The sequence below is a fragment of the Aspergillus multicolor genome (genome assembly GCF_047715735.1).
Source record: "Aspergillus multicolor strain CBS 133.54 unplaced genomic scaffold BDW74scaffold_26, whole genome shotgun sequence".
Taxonomy (NCBI): Eukaryota; Fungi; Ascomycota; class Eurotiomycetes; order Eurotiales; family Aspergillaceae; genus Aspergillus; species Aspergillus multicolor.
Genome location: NW_027395977.1, coordinates 240,612 through 257,578, shown reverse-complemented (window position 1 = coordinate 257,578; position 16,967 = coordinate 240,612). Strand labels below are relative to the sequence as shown.

Below are 16,967 nucleotides of genomic sequence, written 5' to 3'. Positions count from 1 at the left end.
GGCCTAAAAAAAGCAACCATCTGGCCGGTCAGCTGACGAGGCTCTCTACAAGGCGCACTCTCATCCTGTCCTGCGATGTATCTGCTTGTAGGTTAACTGCACATTGCTCGCGGTTCTTGCGTTCTGAGATTAGGTTTATAAGGTATTGGGATGTTTACCAAGCACCACTCCTCTAATGCTCGAGGCCTTATGTACTATGGTATCTTGTTGAAAAGCTAGGAGAGGTGGAGATGAAGGAGAGAGGGCGGTAGGTAAATGTGGGTTGTTTTTTTTTTCCTGTTCAACATTTTCCATACAATTACTACAGGCTTCAGAATGGCTCGGTAACTTGACACCTTTTACTCAACTGTACGTCAAAACCGGAACCGTCACCGTCATAACTACATATATGTGCACTCGAAGCCACCACTTCCTCAATCCACAACCATTCACCCAGATCCTCAGGCTGATTGATGTAAAAGAACTCCCCGAGCAGGCGTCGTGCCTGATTTCTGTCGCTGAGTCCAAGACGCCGCGCTACATGCGCAGATTGAAGAACAAACCACGAGTGAGTTTTTGTTTTACCCTCAGACGCCAACACTCCTAAAACAAGCATCCAGAGTAGCAGGTCAGGCGCGGCCACCAGGAGGTAATTGACTCGGGGTACAAGAATGTGCTTGAAGGTTTCCACCATGTGGCGCACGATGGGCAGAGATTGGAGATGGGAGACACAGGCCCATAAGTAAACGATAATGGAGTAGCGGAGAGGCGGATTTATATAGTCATTTAAATTGCGTGAGGGTGGATTGTTGGCAGGGATAGCGGAGAGGAAGTCGTGCTGGAAGATGGAGAAAAGATCATCGTCGGTGGCCCCTACGATTTCGGGATATGCTTTGCTCAGCTCGAAATGCTGGATGAGCCTTGTGAAGATCGTGAGGAAGTCTTTTAGACATGGAGAAACCGCTGTGTACCAGGGGGAGCTAGTAGCAAAGCGAGAGCCGAGAGTAGCGATATAGGGTGGGATTACGAAGCCGATGGTGTAAGCATCATCAGGCCTTGGATGGAAAATGGCGGGCTCGTGAAGGACCTCGCTGCGAAACTTGGCCGACATTGGGATGATCGGCCGTTCGTTCTGCAGGGCAGCATACCCCGCGACAGCGCTGGCCGCATTAGCCACGAGCACAACAGAAATCAAAAGGGGATCTGTACTGGTATACGCTGGAAAGTGTCATGTGCTCGAATGTATCAAGACCGCCAGCTAGTTCTATAAGCGTAGCCAGGCCTTTAATATGCGTCTGCAGAGCCGCAAATTCGGCATTGATAGTCTAAACCCGTGGACAGACTAGTCAGCAACCAAAAGAGCCTCAAGCAGGACTCAGGGCATCAATTAGTCAGAACTCCACACCTCGATAGTCAAGATTGAACCAACAGCTAACACTGTAGACTCTGCCACTGCAGTTACGGGATCCTGCAGTAAATCGTTCAAGGCCCTGATGGCGTTTGTTCGAGATTTTATGCAATCTCTGAGTGACTTTTGGCTTGCTACAGAAGAAACACCATTGCGAGATTCAAGCGCCGCTTTGTGTCCAGCCCCAATGCAGAGTTTAGTGTAAAGGAGGGCCGGGGAAATGAGCGACCTTTCAGTCCACCAGGTGTGCATCCGGTCAGCACTAAACGGATACGATTTGGGAATCACGTAGGATCTGTCTGAGAACATTTTCAGCGCCAGCAGCGAATATGAGAAAGCTGGTAGTAAGCAGACGACCTACAATGACGGAAATACACATGCATGGCGTTGCTCATTGGCACAGGGTACGCGTGAAAAGGGTCGGCATGGTTCTGGCTGATGACGGTGGATGCTCTGACTGGCAAAATACTTTTGTCATATGTCAGATGAGGAATCGGTGTTTTCTCTCCATGAACGTTTTCTATCTCCGTCTCTTCTCGCTGCTGCGGCGTACGGGCACTGAACAGCTGGAACGGTTTCAGCCGATCAATGGCCTCTTTCTTCCTTCGCTGATCGGCTTTTTTCGCAACGAATGACTTTATTTCCCTTCTCATGCTGGCAAACGGCGGGACATCAGTCTGGGTATTCACAAACATAAACCCACGGTGCCCTGGCTGAGGTATGGGGCGCCGGGGCCCTTCATCTATCAAGGTCGATATTTCCTGTGAAGGAAATATTAGAAATTGAGCTCATCTTGGACACACACACATACAGGCATGGAAACTTGACCGTATCTTCGAAGGGCCTGGCCTTTTGACAACCGCTCAGTGACGATAATATAATTCGCGATTGTGTGAGGGTGGGACCAGAGCAGGGGAAAGGAACGCGGGAGAAGGAGAGAGAAGTTAGAACTGCTAATGGGGCCACAACTGCCAATAAAGAGTTTTTAAGCGTCCCCAACCGGGCGGGGCCATGCAGATCGTGTCTAAACGAGTGATATGTCGGGAAATCCTCCGGCCAACTGTCCCTGACTCGCGTATCTTCAGAACTAGACACTTGGGGGCCTGACAATGAGGGATGTAAATCAGCTTCGGAATAATTGATCTTGGGCCGCCTGTAGTGCCTGTTAATTCTTGTTGGTAGTTAGAGTTGAGCTAGGTAAGATTACATAAACCTTTGGTAAATGGTTTCCCACAATAAGAACCTTAATTCTATTATAGCAGTTTATGGGAAGCTTCTTGTTTTCTTTTTTTAAAGAGCGAGTCCATTCATCCAAATAGCATCCGCACGCCTGTTTTTAATCGTAACATCATATGCCTGGACTATAGCTAAATTAACTAGCAGAGTCAGCTGCTAGGGATGTGAATTGTCCAATAACAAACGTGCCCTCCACTGGCCGGTACTCTCTCTGGAATGCGCTATTCACCCCGTGGGGAATGAAGGGATCGATGTCATGCCATCGGATATCGGGCGCGAACAAAGAAAAGCAATGAGGCGCATGACGCCTCCGGGTACTTTACGGCTAAATTGGAGCCCTGGGTGTGACGGCCAAGGGTGATGCACGTCATGGTGCAGGTTTTATTTGCTACTTATTAGCCAGCATACCCCCGGGGGGTATTTTCGTGTAGATTTTCTCGTTCTGCTTGGATACCCATGAGTCAGCGACAATGGAGAAGACAGCCAATGGGCCACCAGCTTCCCTTCACGTCGAAGAGCATATCAACAATGACATCGAGAAATCAAATGACGATCAATGGCACACTAGCACCAAAGAAGCCCAAGCCGCCAACGCCGCCGAGCACTCTATGACCGTGCGACAAGCCTTACGCGCCTATCCCTGGGCCGTGATCTGGTCGCTCACCATCTCGATGTCCATCGTCATGGAAGGCTACGACACGAACCTGATCGGAAATTTCTATGCGTACCCCGAGTTTAAGAGACAATTTGGACAGGAGTATTCGCATGGGTATGAAGTCCCTGGAAAATGGCAGTCTGCGCTCGGGGCTGGCGGGAATGCGGGGTGTATTATTGGTGCTTTTTTGAACGGATACCTGATTAAGCATTATGGCTTTAAGAAGGTGTTCATGGGTGGTTGTCTCTGTATGTGTATGTTCATCTTCGTTAGCTTCTTCGGGGAGAGTATTGGGATGCAGGTTGCCGGGCAGGTTCTTTGTGGTGAGTCTTACTCATCCCATCGCTCCTAACTATAGCGATGGATTGCAGTTCTTCGGGTGCTGACGATGAGCAGGTATACCCTGGGGAATGTTCGCAACAATCGGCCCAGCTTACTCCTCTGAGCTCTTGCCTATGGCACTACGCTCATATCTAACGGCGTACACAAACATGTGCTTCGCGATCGGGCAGTTCCTCTCCATGGGCGTACTGCAGAGCCTCCTTAACCGACCGGACGAATGGTCGTACCGCATCCCCTTTGCCGTGCAATGGATCTGGCCCGCACCGCTCTTCGTAATCGCGATCTTCATGCCCGAGTCTCCGTGGTGGCAAGTCCGACACGGGAAATACGCCGCCGCAGAAAAGACAGTGCAAGGCCTCATGGCGAAGAGCGAGAGCGAGAATGCGCGCAAGGTCGTCGCGATGATGATTCACACCAACGACATTGAAGCCGAAATCGAAGCTGGCAGTTCGTACCGCGATTGTCTCAAGGGCTCGAATCTGCGACGGACGGAGATCGCCTGCGTTACGTTCGCAGGACAGGTTCTTGCAGGCAGTCAGTTCGCGTACTCGGGGACGTACTTCTTCGAGCAGGCTGGGATGAGTCCTGATGATGCCTACAAGCTTGCGCTTGGTGGGACGGCTATCGCGTTTATCGGGACGATCCTCTCGTGGTTTCTGATGAAGGGGTTTGGCCGCCGCTCGATGTATCTTGGTGGTATGGGCATGATGTGTGTTTACCTGTTCATCATTGGGATTTTGGACCTTGTTCGCGATCGGAGCGGTGTGAAGTGGGCGCAGTCGTCGCTGTGCATTATTTGGCTGTTTACTTACTCGCTCACTGTTGGGCCGCTGGGGTGGTCGATTGCGCCGGAGGTATCATCTACCCGACTCCGTTCGAAGACCATTGTGCTGGGGAGGAGTACGTACTACGTTGCTATTTTGGTCGCCAATGTCATTGAGCCGTACTTTATGAATCCGACCGCGTGGAACTGGCGAGGCAAGACGGGCTTCTTTTGGTTTGGAAGTGGCTTTCTGGTCCTTGTTTGGGGATTTTTCAGGCTTACTGAGACGAAGGGGAGAACGTTTGAGGAGCTGGATATTATGTTTGCTGCGAAGGTGCCGACGAGGAGGTTCAAGAAGTATCATGTTGATGCTTACGCTGAGGATTTGAGTATCAAGGATCGGGCTAAGGAGAACTAGGAAGGGGAATGGGTCTGTTTACTGGTACATTATGCTACGATGTCTTCGATTACCATATGGTTGAAAGCAAGTTGGGGAAAAGGCATAAAGAAGAACAAATTTAACCGGACAATTGATGCAATTTTTTATATAATCTTGGAAAGTAACTCCATTTTAAGAGTTACTAAGGCACCCAGCAAATAGAACAAGGCAGACTGTATCTAACAGTACTTCTGCCATCTAACCCCAAAGAAACCCTCCCTGCTGGACTCAAACGTAGTGCCCAGATTATGTTCATTCAGCACTTTACCCTCCTCGTCACTGCTAGCCTCCTCATCAGCAGGAATTCTCACATTCAGAGACCTCCACTCATACCCACCCACCCAACTAGCCAGAAGAATATCCCTGGCAACATGACTCTCAACGAGTCCCAACTGCGCCAGATTCGTCATAAACATCGCAACGAACTTCTTATTCCACGTCACCTCCAAATCATAGAAGACCTTCTGGAACGTCTTGTAGTCCTTCGCCTGGATCGTACCGAGCGAGACTGTCTCCGCGAGTGTGGAGCTATTGAGATCAAGCCGTTTACTGCGCGTGCGTATGTAGTTTACCTTCAAGGTAGGGTCTGGTTTCGACCACGGCCAGATCCCTGGTTGCGGTGGCGCTGCGGTCTCGGGCTTGGCCCAGTACCAGATTGCTTTCTGGGTTGCGGCGTCCACGAGCACGAGGGTCCAGAGGCGGCCGAGGGGGTAGGCGGGTGTCGTTATCCGGAGGTAGATTTCGTATGAGCAGGAGCAGTCTGGGTCGTGCATTTCATTGACGCTGGAGAGGCTGCTGGTGCCTAGGGTTGTGGAGGAGTGGGTTGTTGGGGTTGAGGGGCGGATTGAGAGGGGTGGGCAGGAGAAGATGCTTGTCATGATGGTGTTTATGGATGTAACGATTAGGTTTATGAGGGTTTTGATCATGTCGTGATGCAAACGATGTATATGGAGTTGTGTATGTGGAAGGAGATAGGACAACGGACACGACTATTGTATATATAAGGGCAATGCATTATATCGATGTATCCTTTATCTATGGCAACGGTTCTTGTCTTGAAAGGATTTGTGGCCATTGTTCTGCTTTGTGTCAACTACTGAAAACTTGGGTCCCTTTGAGAATCATGCCCTGAAGATACTCCCTTGATAGACTTCATTGTGCGGAGTTTAAGGCCTTGACTGAAAGGCCATTGCGTAAGTCGGGAGCAAAGCTGACTTGAAAATGCTTTGTTAGGGTTTGCCGCGAACAAAGCCCTAGCTTCTGGAAATGTCCGCAAAGAAACAAAGCTACAATGAGAGCGCACTGGGCTAGTATTATACGTTAATCATCCTATACTCTGCTCTTTTGTCTGTGCGGTGATGTCTATGTTTGCCCCTGGCGGGTGGTTTAAGTCACCACCTTGCCTATCTAGCTGGAGTTCTGGAGTAGATGTAGAACTCTACGGTGAATATAGGACTGACCTCGGGAGTGCTCCAATATTCACCAATCTCCACATCTCTGGGCTCTCCCAGAGCTCCATCCCAGCAACTATATAATTCCTGAGAAGTCTTTCCCATTTCTCCTCCCACCAACAATCTCCCAACTCACACCACCCAGCATGGCGTCTCTCAAGTCCCTCCCCGTGAATGTCTTGTGACGATATTCCAAAGACTGCGATACTCCATCCAAGGCTGCTACGCTTGCTTCCAGCTGCAAACATCTGCACGGTGTTTTCAAGGTCAACACCGCTGCCATTATCGGTTGTATACAATCGCGTCGCATCCCTGCTTTCGAGGACGCTATCATGACAATCCGTGCAACTAGGGTTGTTCTTGATCATTTTAACCGCGAACAGCTCCCACCTGATCCGTTTCCTCTCAAGGACTTGACCCTCAAAGCCCAGCGACCCACTGCTGCTGACCTACACGAGCTGCGCCAGTGGCAACACCTGGTCAAATGCATTGAAGACATCTGCCTGCGCAACTTCGAATGGGCACTAGACTGTGCACGGACTGTGCGGAACGACCCCGAGAGCTGGCCCAATTGGCAAGGGAATTTTCACCGCGCAATCTACCGCTTCTTCCTAATGGGCGCTGTGCTGTGCCGCGCCTACCAGGAGCCCCTGACACCGACAGCTAAACACAACGGCTTCCCACCCTCCTTGAAATACCTAGGCACGCGAATAAGAGAGCCGGATGATAAACCCTTGCTCATGCCCTTGGAAATGACCCATCTCCTCAAACAACACCCCGTCTTCGACTTCGAGGCCTTCCACAAACACGAGCCCATCTACGGACCGCTGGCGGAGCTCATTAAGGAGCAAACCGAGCGGCGCGCACGCGATTCAGGCCTTGAGCCCTCTGATCTCCTCTTGAAGAAGATGGTGGACTGCCTAATCTTCTCGGTGTCCCTCTTCGACCCCGTGTTCCAGACTTCGCTATGGACCTTTGCAATACGCCGGTTTCGAAAAGAAATAACCGTCATCCCACTGGGCCAATTCTACCCGGAGACGATTAGGATGCCGAGTAAATCGCGAAACGCACACCGCACCCTGCTTCGCCATGCCCCGGTTGTCTCACCGCGCAATGGTTCAGATACCTCTGCGTGGGGTCTCCCCTCACTACTGCTGGACAGAATCCTCACCGCCACTCATTCATTCTCCGAACAGCCAAACCATTGGGAGGCATACCCGGGGGCTCGGCGGCACCCCACCCCGCCGCCTCCGATGCAGGTCTTTCAGTATATCTTGCGCAAGTACTTGGTCATCGATTTGCAGGCGGAGCATTTCAAGACAACTTCTTGCGCATAGATGGTACCGGCTACATTGGTCTTATACTTAACCCGCGTCTCGGCAGCATCTTTTTGCATCGTTGGCCGGGGGAGATAGATGTCATGGGCCTTTTCACCAGGGACACGGTGGAATACGAGGACCATTTGGTAAATGACACCGAGGAACCTTTGGTACCCTGGTGAGTGCTTGTTTGGATGGGAGACAACGGGACATACGTGGATGGGCCCCATTGAGCTACAATATTTTCCATATTTCATATTTCCGTAGTCTTGAAGTGAGGAATGAAATTCAATATCCGCAGATTCTATTGCTGGTAGATGAGGCACTCCTCTTGTAGACAATCTGGCACTAATAACTATCAGGCTCCTGTTCATGATACGACTGGTGTGGGTTGACAAGACGCACTTCTCTCGACGTATGGTCCCTCTCATATACATCCACCTGCCGTATTTTGCCATGGAATACTAGGCTTCTAGAAAATACCTCTATGTTAAGACCTATGTAGACCGTCCTGTTATCTATCACTGTTTCTACTCGGTGGAATGATCAGTAAAATAATTTTTCTGTAGGTTATTAGGTCGAAGCGATATATCACTTTACACTACCATACCTATGCTTTCCCTTGTTCAGGACAGAAACCACGTTGCATCAAAAAAATACCATAACACCGTTTCTCCCCTGAGCGTCCACCTCAAGGTACCTACCAGTACTGCTGCAAGTCTCTTCTCTGGCGCCTTAACGGCCTGTACATCATCCCATCATTCCAACAATCCCATACCAATCGCCAACTAGATAATAGTATACCCCGCCTCCACCTTCATAAACCGATCAAGCCTCTCAACCGCCCCACGCGCCAACTGCTCAACAAGACAGCGATCCGCAAGCCGATTCACAATCCCCAGAATAAAAGCCCGACACTCCTTCGTCTGCTCCGAGGAGCAAGCATTCCGAAAGACCTCTAGATTCTTCGTATTGAAAACCCCCAGCTTCAGCGCCTTCGACTCACTAAACTGCGCGTTCGGAAACGGCCGCTGTACCTCCAAACGACTGTACCCGTTCCCGACCTTGTCGTTTGTATGACCCGTGAGATACCAGGTTGCGGCGGGGGAGTTCATCGGGCGCAGTATCAATGCCCAGGTGTTTCCGCTGTCGAGGATGTCGTTGCTGTTTTGGTAGGATGAGGACGAGGACAAGCTCGTCCAGGAGCCTGGGAACTTGGGTGCGCTGCGCTGTGATGGGAGGGCGGGCCCGACGCCGATGAAGAGCTCGAAGGCGCGGTCGTTGCTTGGGAGTTCTTGTGGTGCGTGTTGGTTTTGGTGTTGGTTTGGGTGTGGGTGTGCGTTAGGCTGGGGGACGCGGTTGTACATGTAGTCAAGCGGGTTGGCGGGTGGGGGTGGGCAAGCCCAGATTGCGCGGAACTCGCGGAGGGCTTCTTCGTCGATTTCGAGTGGAGGAGTAGAGTCTTGCTCTTGACTGTTATGGGAATCGTTGTTTCTGGGGTAGTCGGGTTTGTAGGTTTTGTAAACTGGGAGTATTTGGCCGTCGATGAGCTCGGGGTTGTATGCTTTGTACTGCGAGGCTTGGGGCTGTTGGCTCTCGTTGGGGGCATTTGGGTTTGCCATGTTGGATGAGTTGGGGCTCATGTGGTGATGAGAGTGGTGCTAGGTAATGGGGTGGGTTATGACTCTGGGAGAGCTGGCAGTGTGGTAGGCGAGATCTTCAGTAGGAGGTGCCGGTAAGTCCTTTTTATATTTTCATACCATGGGCATCTCCGTCCAAGAGAACAGACTCTGCTTTGTTTATTTTCTGTGAATGGCTTTTACGCCTTTGTTCATCGTCTTTGACGTTGCTCAAAACCGATGTTCAAAGCCACATTAATTCATCGCCTGCGTCTTCTATATGGTCAATGGAATCCTTTGGATGATGTATAGGCTGGGCAAAGAGCACCATTGGGCTACATGGCCCTTTGTTACATTCTGTTGTCTTCGTTTATCCCGAAAGGCATTCAGAGCACTACCCTGGTTGCTACGTGTGGTTCAGTCTTGAGGGATGGAATCTGGGACCATCTGGACGCGGGCGTAGCTATACAGGTTTCATGATCGATACCACGAGGGCTAAGATATATATTTTCTTTAGACGCTTGATGTTGCCCTAATGCTCAGATCAGCTCTGCCCACCCGAGGTAACTATTGAGGAGTAGAGAGGTATTGACCCACTTAGGAAATTTCTTCTAAATACTAATTGTCCGCTCATATTCTCATCATCGACTTCCAGATAGACTCGACCTCCAAATGTTGATCAAGGAGAGTAATAACAGCGTACCCTGCTTATCCTGCTTATGTTTGTCCTATAGATGCAAAAGCCGCTCTCTATTCCCATCCACTGGCCGGTTAGTGTAGTTGGTTTATCACGTATCGTTAACACCGATAAGGTCGCCGGATCGAGCCCGGCACTGGTCAAATTAAAAATTGGACTAGTTCCAGTATCATTTTTTTTTTTTTTTTTTGCATCTGTATTCTGGTCTCTTGACCAAGCAAGCCGCCGACTGGACAGGGAATTTAAGCCATACTAGTACGGTCTCGCGTCGTTGTTGGGATGTTTTTGGCATGCTCCCATTCAATGTCATCCACAATAAGTACACCAATGTCTAGAGTTGAAATCTTCCTCGTGCCCTAAGCAGAGCTTTGCGACCCAATAGTGTAAAGTTTATCAACAAGACTACCTGCACCGCTGTAGTACTCCGGATACGAAAAGGCTCTATCTAACTTTCAAATCAAGTTGGCTTTGCCGACGGCTCAGCACATGATGTTCCTCTTGTGTAGCAAGAACTGTCATTTTTGAATAGCAACTTATTTCGTTCCTAGTAACATAGCTATCTAACAACCAATGCATGAGCTACTGCCCACCAAACAAATCATTGCACGGCGGCCTATAACTATATTTGTCCTTGCTACGCCAAAATAGAACCCTCCCTCGCCGAACTGGATCACCACCCTTCACTCTTTTCTATGCTAATGGCAATCCGTCCCCAGCATCAGCGCACTATCAACAATCTTCTGAATCTCATCTACAAGCTTCAAGCTTCCAACCCTATATGGCGCGCTCACAAGACGCCGCAGCAAGCGGACAATATAATGCTGATATGGTCCAGGCTCGGTTTGGTCGAAGCAAGGCACAAGGCAAGTAGCCAGCTCCTCGGGGCTGAGCCTTGCAACGGTCTGGAAGCGGACGGTTCTCCGAAGTTGATGCCACTCGCGGATTTGAATTTTGACCATATCCATCTCATATTCGCTGCCCGGGCCTGCGTTGGTCATGACAATCTTCTCGGCTTTGCGCTCGCTGGGGTAAATGAGGACCAGGGACCAGTTACGGCGGTCTTTGCGGCCGAGCGCGAGGGTGTAATTCCCGAGCCCGAACATTTTGGTCAGGGATGGATGTGGTTGAACGGTGTTGTGGTTGTTGTAGTCCGGATAGCTGTCGAGTCTCTCTTGGATAGGCCGGGGGACAGGCGACTTTTATGCCACACCGGTTGCAAGGGATTATTTCTATTGTATGCAGCTGAAAAATCGCTCTTTCTCTCTTTATCTTGTAAAGCTTTAATGACATTGGAAGCTGGCATTGGAAGCCTTTTACAAGCAGCATAAAGACTTCAGCTCTAAGGCTCACAATGATAATAAAAGGCCCCTTGTAGCATCTTTGATCCTACCTACGTGTAGTATACTATTTCCCTTGTATGACTATCCTTTCAATGACATGAGCTCTTCGCGCCTTCTACGTGGATGTCCTGTAGACACCATAGCGTCAAGTTCTGTACTGCCGCAAATGAAATTCTTCAAGTGGGCTGCAATTGATGGACCCCTGCAATCAATTCTTGCGAAGTCCAAACCTACAACGTCAGTGTCTGGTTTATGTGCTTCAAAATGCTCCTACTGCATATTTGGCTGTTACTGCAAACGTTAGATAATGTGTACTTATTTTCTTAGTGTCCAGTTGGACGTTATTCAATTCTACGCGGTCAATTTGATTTCCTATTCCATACAGGATTTGAAGTGTATTATTTGGAATCATAAATTCATGTAACAATCTATTGGACGGACATGCAAACCTATAAAATTGTACAAATCGCGAACCAAACTAAATCATATTGATTAACTCATGCAAAGTGAATCGATCGATTGGTCGACTGGCTGCCTCATGCAAGGTTGCTACCTGCAAGTTGGAATGATCGCCGTTCCCCTCCAACTCATCATCCGACTCCTTTGTTGAGTATTGCTCGTTCTCAAGCTCATCATCAGCGTCATCGTCATCGTCATCGTCATCATCCCCAACCTCCCTCCGAACAGAGAACCCACTATTCTCTAACTCCTTCATGAAGGCATTATCAACCGCACCAAGGTTATAATAATAATACTCCCCCTCGCCCCCCTCATACCGCATATCCGCCAGCGCAGTCAAAAAGGTATCGACCATCATACTCTCCACAATCCCCCTTTGCCACAATTCAAAAATCACCCGCAGCGCAAAGTACCGATCCGGCCCGGGCATCGTCTCCTTAAACGCCTCGTCGAACTTCCTCCTCTGCTCCTGCCCCAGTATGCCGAGCATGTATGTCTCGGAGAATGTTTCGTCATACGCTGTGCATTTTCCGTCGTGGAATGCCTCGTGCGCGTAGGGGTTTTCGCGAAATGGGCTGCCGATTGTGCAATACGTGCTGTAGGTTGAGGCGTTGTAGCCCACGATGTTCTCTTCTATAAGGAGCACCCAGCGCCCGCCGTATCGGGATTGCGGGAGGCTTATGGCGAGGTAGATGGATAGGAGGTCCTTGTCAGAGCGGTCTTGGATAGGTTGGAGTTGGAGGGCAGGATGGTCGGCGTTGGCTGGGATGGACATGATTGTGGATGCTAAAAAGAGACTGGAGATAGAATGGCCGGAGGAGTGGTCGACAAGGTATGGTAGGCGGCCGAGGACCTTTGTTCTGATGATATGGCTCGTACCCTAGTCAACCTGTATCGAAGTAATATTTGAATTGAACTACTTCTAGGTCGAGGTCTTGGTCGTGAGTTTGAGCTTTAGCGGAAGGGAGACCGAGAGCCGGTTGATTGAAGGGGAGGTCGATTGAGCGGAGCTGTCCTTGCAGAGCTCTGGAGACAGTCTGGGACAAGACGGGCTGCTATAAATGGTCTTCATCTCGGTGGGTGCTTTATTGTTTACTCTTTGTATTTTGTTCTTTGAGGGCTGAAAGACCTTTATGCGACCTTTGAGCGAAGAGCAAAGAGCTTGGACCTTTTTGATGTTCTCTCTTTCAGTGACAAGGTTTTGTAAAGGTTTCATTCGCATTGCTTTATTTAGTACTCTTTACTTTGGAGCCAATGGAGCTTTCGACAGACTTCCTTCTGCCGTCTATGGTGACCTTCAGCTACCGGTATGGCTTTTTGATCTATTGTGCACTTGTGCTTGTAAACACCCCCCTCTTTGACAAGCGTTTCCAACCAAGGCTTGAAAGTTGTGACCTACCTAGATGACGGGTAAAGTAATGCTATACTATTGGCTAGCCTTCGCTTCTAGGAGCTGTGGAAACCAAGCGAGATTCCCCCACTGCGGTTTGAATGAAACACCTTCTTTACTATGGCATTCGTGTAATACAGACGTCAGGGACCTGGCGGAATAGCAAGAATCATACTACCCAACCCCACCAGGGAGTTAGCCCCCACGGGCCGGGGCAAAGCGTCAGCAACTTGCAGAAGCTTGAATCAAAACTCCAATCACGGAGAGAAGGCCCGGATATCCAGGGCACGAGCCGCGTGCCTCGTATTCATATCTGGGCGACGAGCATAAAAGCCGGTCTATCCCCTCCCTTTTCCCGTATGACACCTACTCAGTTTCGACATCAGATTCGAAAATGCTCCCAACATCAGAGTTCGACCCTCATGTGCTCGCCATAGCAAAGACCCTCCGGGGCGTCTGTTGGGGTGATGAGTACGAGAGAATGATATCGGGGATGCTGTACGCTGTCTTTCTTCACAACCCATCCGCTTAGTGTCCAACTTAGGATACCTGGGCTCGGAGCTAATAATGATAGATACAACCCTCTCGCCCGTGAACTTATCCAAGGCCGCGAAAAAGCACGTCGCCTTATCGCCGAGTTTAATGCACCACCTGACTCTAACCTGCCCTTCGGCGACACCATCGCGCGTAGGGAGACCGCTCTGCGGAAACTCTTTGGTCACGCCGACGAAGGAATCTACATTGAGGCACCGCTGTTAGTGGACTACGGGTGCAATATCAGTGTTGGGAGGTCATTCTATGCAAATTTCAAGTACGCCTATTCCTCCACTTACTTGGCCATTTCTGGCGCATTGCTAATTGGGAACGATATGATAGCCTCACAATCCTTGACTGCGGCCTCGTGTTAATCGGCGACCACGTCGAGATCGGACCGAACGTCAGCATCATCACAGGCGAGCACTACACCGAGATCAACGCGCGACGAGCGAACCGTGGGAAAGAGTTCACGAGGCAAGTTATTATCGGCAATGACTGTTGGATTGGTGCGAATGTTACAATCCTCGCTGGTGTAAGTATTGGCGAAGGGTGTACAATTGGTGCGGGATCCGTGGTGAAGAAGAGTATTCCGAATTTTAGTATTGCTGTTGGGTGTCCGGCGAGGGTTGTTAGGTCTGCTGGGCATCCCGAGAGGGACATGGAGGGAAGGTGAGCTGCCCAGGTGGAGGTATGGGTTTCCCGTGTTTAGAAACTCTCGTATGAATGATACATTGAAGTTGATAGAATAATGACGGTAGCATGCATTTCTGTCCTTGCCCAGCTAGGTACACTGAACAATTTATTAGATAAATGCTTTATCTTCTTCGCTATTGGCTCACTATTTCTTACCATTTATCCTTGTTTATTTTTATACATGATAATCATACTCGTGAATAGTGCCCTTGATATTTTGAAACAGAGCTTTAACGGGGCACCGTCAAACTTATGTAGATACCTATGGACCAAGTAAATTGCATTTAGATCAATATCCGCTGCTTAGGACTTCTGATGACAGAGATTGGGCAGTTGAATGAGGTTCTATCTATGCTTACGGCACGAATAAGTAAGAGGACTGAAGTTCATGCCCCATGACAATGGTTGTTCATGCACTCATGCTCCCATATACCTAGCCATGGACCCAGACCAACCAAGTTGAGACTCTGAATAGCGCCGACGTGGTCTGGAGCAAGGGATCGGCGCAAAATCAAGAGACGCGAATTTTGGACGATCTTGTTATCCGAGTAGATTGAGTTTTGACCGCTGGCAATCTCAATGGTGCATTGAAATCCTCCGTAGTTATCCCGAGGGGCAGTAGACCCGGTCTCAAAACAAATATAATACATTGGTCCTGAAGACTATATAGATGTTTAGTATCTCCCGCTACTATTCTCTAAGAATCCTGATAGGATCATACATAGGTATAGAGCCCGTCATACACATCTATCGAACTACACTGCCATCACAATCGGAGATGTTCCGACTCCTTAGAGTTCAAGACATGATTTCCCCAGATCTTAATGAAGAAATGTCGGTGTCCGGCTATTCAAACTGGATAACAAGTGCCGAACCGCCCATAGCGCACGTTGAGTGCTGATCCATGGGTCACCATCTCCACTCTCCACACCCTTTACCCCGCGACTTCATCATGGCGTCTAGAGAAAAGGAAGATATAGTGCTCTCTATACAGTTGTAAATAGAAGTGACTAATGTATCAGAGACGGAACAGATCTCTGAGCAGTATATCGGGTCTAAAATGTCGCTTATTGGTGAAAAACCGCGCTATACAGCCAGGAACACTGCATGCCATAACCCTATCTGCATTGAATTTGCCCCCATGACCACATAGCGGAGCCGCTCCCCCCCCGCACTCTAGGATTCGCCAATGCCAACTTCCCCGGTTATATGCATCTGGAATTCCCCACGCGTGACACTCTGGCCTCGGTAACTGCCCAAAATTTAGGCAAATTGAGACAGTGGCCAGACTCTTCCAAGCTGCTTCCCCGCGTTATGAACCCCGCCAAGGCAGATAGCTCCATTATCTGAGAGGCTCGATGTAACCATGACCGTGGCCATGGCCAGGGGCCCAAGGGGAGAAGACTTCCACAGGCACCAAGCAACTGGGGGCGTATATAAGCATTGTCCCCCTCATCCCGTCCTTCATTGCTTGTCTTCCACCTCACCCTTCTTGTTTCCTCCACCCACCCATCTTCATCTTTCTAATAATTCTCAACCACCGCGACCATGAGCGACACCTCCGACACAAAACCAATCGACGACATGCACCTCAACCGCATGAAAACCGCCGAAAGCGTCTTCCTCCCCATCTCCCGCGAAACCTTCGAGAAGCTATATCTGAGCCCCAAACATCCCAGCGTGCAAGGCGACCTGCGCAAGAAATTTGGTAATCCGACACCCATTTGTCTGATGGGGTTTCTTATTGCGTCGACGCCGCATGCCTGTATGCTTATGGGGTGGCGGGGCGCTGGCGGGAATGGGAGCGCCCTGGTCCCGGCTTATATTTTCTTTGGGGGCATTGTGCAGATTTTGGGGGGGATTGGGGAGTGGATTATTGGGAATACGTTTTCTTGTGCGATTTTCTTTACTTATGGTATGCTCATCTTTCTGCACTTGTCGAATCGTGCCCAGGACCCGGACTCGATGTTGACCTGACGCTTAGGGACGTTCTGGCTCGTTCAGGGAGGTGGCCTGATGCCGTTCTTTGCATCTGGGATGAATTACTCGCCGACTGGGAATTCGTTTGAGGGGCAGCAGACGGAGGGATACGCGGCGACTATCGGTAACCATCTCCCTATACCGACAGCCGTCGCAAAGACCGTACTCTAACAGATACCTTTAGGCTTCTACTACCTCTTCCTCTCCCTCCTCACATTCATCTACTTAATCTGCTCGATTCGAACGAACGTCTGCCTCTTCTCTGCTCTGTTCCTGCTCGTCATTACATTTGCACTTGTGGCCGCCGCGTTCTTCCAGACGGCTAATGGGGCACATGAGTTGGCGGAGAAATTGCTTGTTGTAAGTCGCTCTTTGCTTGCTATATCCTACAAGTACAGTCAGCTAACGGATGCGTGTTAGGCTGGCGGCGCATTCAATTTCACCCTCTGCATACCCGTCTGGCATATCTTCCTCACGCAGATACTTGAAGCAGTCGATTTCCCCATCTCTCTCCCCGTTGGGGATCTGAGTAGTGTCATCCCCGGACGGAGCCAGAAGATGAGGAGGTCTGAAGAATAGATAAGCCCTGGGTTGGTAGTTGACTCAACATTCTTTGATGTATTTTGTTCAATCTAGACGGATATACAACATCTGAATGAA

General features: G+C 49.7%; 8 protein-coding genes and 1 non-coding gene across 9 annotated transcripts; 5 read left to right on the top strand and 4 right to left on the bottom strand.

Annotated features, from left to right (window-relative positions):
- Positions 1–310: 310 nt before the first annotated feature.
- Positions 311–2,040, bottom strand: BDW74DRAFT_181226 (uncharacterized protein; the record flags this gene model as incomplete). The annotated part of the gene is made up of 4 exons (XM_073729966.1): positions 311–1,139; positions 1,189–1,304; positions 1,385–1,686; positions 1,749–2,040. 4 exons carry the CDS (start codon positions 2,038–2,040, stop codon positions 311–313), a joined length of 1,539 nt encoding a protein of 512 aa, XP_073580794.1.
- A 1,053-nt stretch (positions 2,041–3,093) lies between these two features.
- BDW74DRAFT_187042 (uncharacterized protein) lies at positions 3,094–4,802 on the top strand (the record flags this gene model as incomplete). Its single annotated transcript, XM_073731390.1, has 2 exons — positions 3,094–3,601; positions 3,675–4,802. 2 exons carry the CDS (start codon positions 3,094–3,096, stop codon positions 4,799–4,801), a joined length of 1,635 nt encoding a protein of 544 aa, XP_073580793.1.
- A 199-nt stretch (positions 4,803–5,001) lies between these two features.
- BDW74DRAFT_181224 (uncharacterized protein) lies at positions 5,002–5,700 on the bottom strand (the record flags this gene model as incomplete). The annotated part of the gene is made up of 1 exon (XM_073729965.1): positions 5,002–5,700. One exon carries the CDS (start codon positions 5,698–5,700, stop codon positions 5,002–5,004), a length of 699 nt encoding a protein of 232 aa, XP_073580792.1.
- A 905-nt stretch (positions 5,701–6,605) lies between these two features.
- On the top strand, positions 6,606–7,610 carry BDW74DRAFT_181223 (uncharacterized protein; the record flags this gene model as incomplete). The annotated part of the gene is made up of 1 exon (XM_073729964.1): positions 6,606–7,610. One exon carries the CDS (start codon positions 6,606–6,608, stop codon positions 7,608–7,610), a length of 1,005 nt encoding a protein of 334 aa, XP_073580791.1.
- A 770-nt stretch (positions 7,611–8,380) lies between these two features.
- On the bottom strand, positions 8,381–9,214 carry BDW74DRAFT_181222 (uncharacterized protein; the record flags this gene model as incomplete). Its single annotated transcript, XM_073729963.1, has 1 exon — positions 8,381–9,214. One exon carries the CDS (start codon positions 9,212–9,214, stop codon positions 8,381–8,383), a length of 834 nt encoding a protein of 277 aa, XP_073580790.1.
- Positions 9,215–9,976: 762 nt separating this feature from the next.
- On the top strand, positions 9,977–10,051 carry BDW74DRAFT_t168. The gene has a single exon. It is a non-coding gene; the product is annotated as a tRNA-Val (tRNA).
- A 552-nt stretch (positions 10,052–10,603) lies between these two features.
- On the bottom strand, positions 10,604–12,482 carry BDW74DRAFT_181221 (uncharacterized protein; the record flags this gene model as incomplete). Its single annotated transcript, XM_073729962.1, has 2 exons — positions 10,604–11,104; positions 11,802–12,482. 2 exons carry the CDS (start codon positions 12,480–12,482, stop codon positions 10,604–10,606), a joined length of 1,182 nt encoding a protein of 393 aa, XP_073580789.1.
- A 992-nt stretch (positions 12,483–13,474) lies between these two features.
- BDW74DRAFT_66873 (sugar O-acetyltransferase) lies at positions 13,475–14,398 on the top strand. The gene is made up of 3 exons (XM_073733405.1): positions 13,475–13,595; positions 13,672–13,908; positions 13,974–14,398. The coding sequence occupies exons 1-3, from the start codon at positions 13,492–13,494 to the stop codon at positions 14,305–14,307; spliced, it is 675 nt and encodes a 224-aa protein (XP_073580788.1). The 5' UTR covers positions 13,475–13,491; the 3' UTR covers positions 14,308–14,398.
- Positions 14,399–15,875: 1,477 nt separating this feature from the next.
- BDW74DRAFT_181219 (putative plasma membrane ammonium transporter (Ato3)) lies at positions 15,876–16,886 on the top strand (the record flags this gene model as incomplete). The annotated part of the gene is made up of 4 exons (XM_073729961.1): positions 15,876–16,242; positions 16,312–16,431; positions 16,492–16,667; positions 16,728–16,886. 4 exons carry the CDS (start codon positions 15,876–15,878, stop codon positions 16,884–16,886), a joined length of 822 nt encoding a protein of 273 aa, XP_073580787.1.
- Between the last annotated feature and the right edge of the window lie 81 nt (positions 16,887–16,967).

What these genes read in the sequence shown, in the direction of transcription:
- BDW74DRAFT_66873 (XM_073733405.1), top strand. Translation starts at nt 13,492, where the DNA reads ATGCTCCCAACATCAGAGTTCGACCCTCATGTGCTCGCCATAGCAAAG. An exon ending in AGAATGATATCGGGGATGCT is followed by an intron (nt 13,596 to 13,671) that starts GTACGCTGTCTT and finishes TAATAATGATAG; the next exon opens with ATACAACCCTCTCGCCCGTG. An exon ending in TCATTCTATGCAAATTTCAA is followed by an intron (nt 13,909 to 13,973) that starts GTACGCCTATTC and finishes ACGATATGATAG; the next exon opens with CCTCACAATCCTTGACTGCG.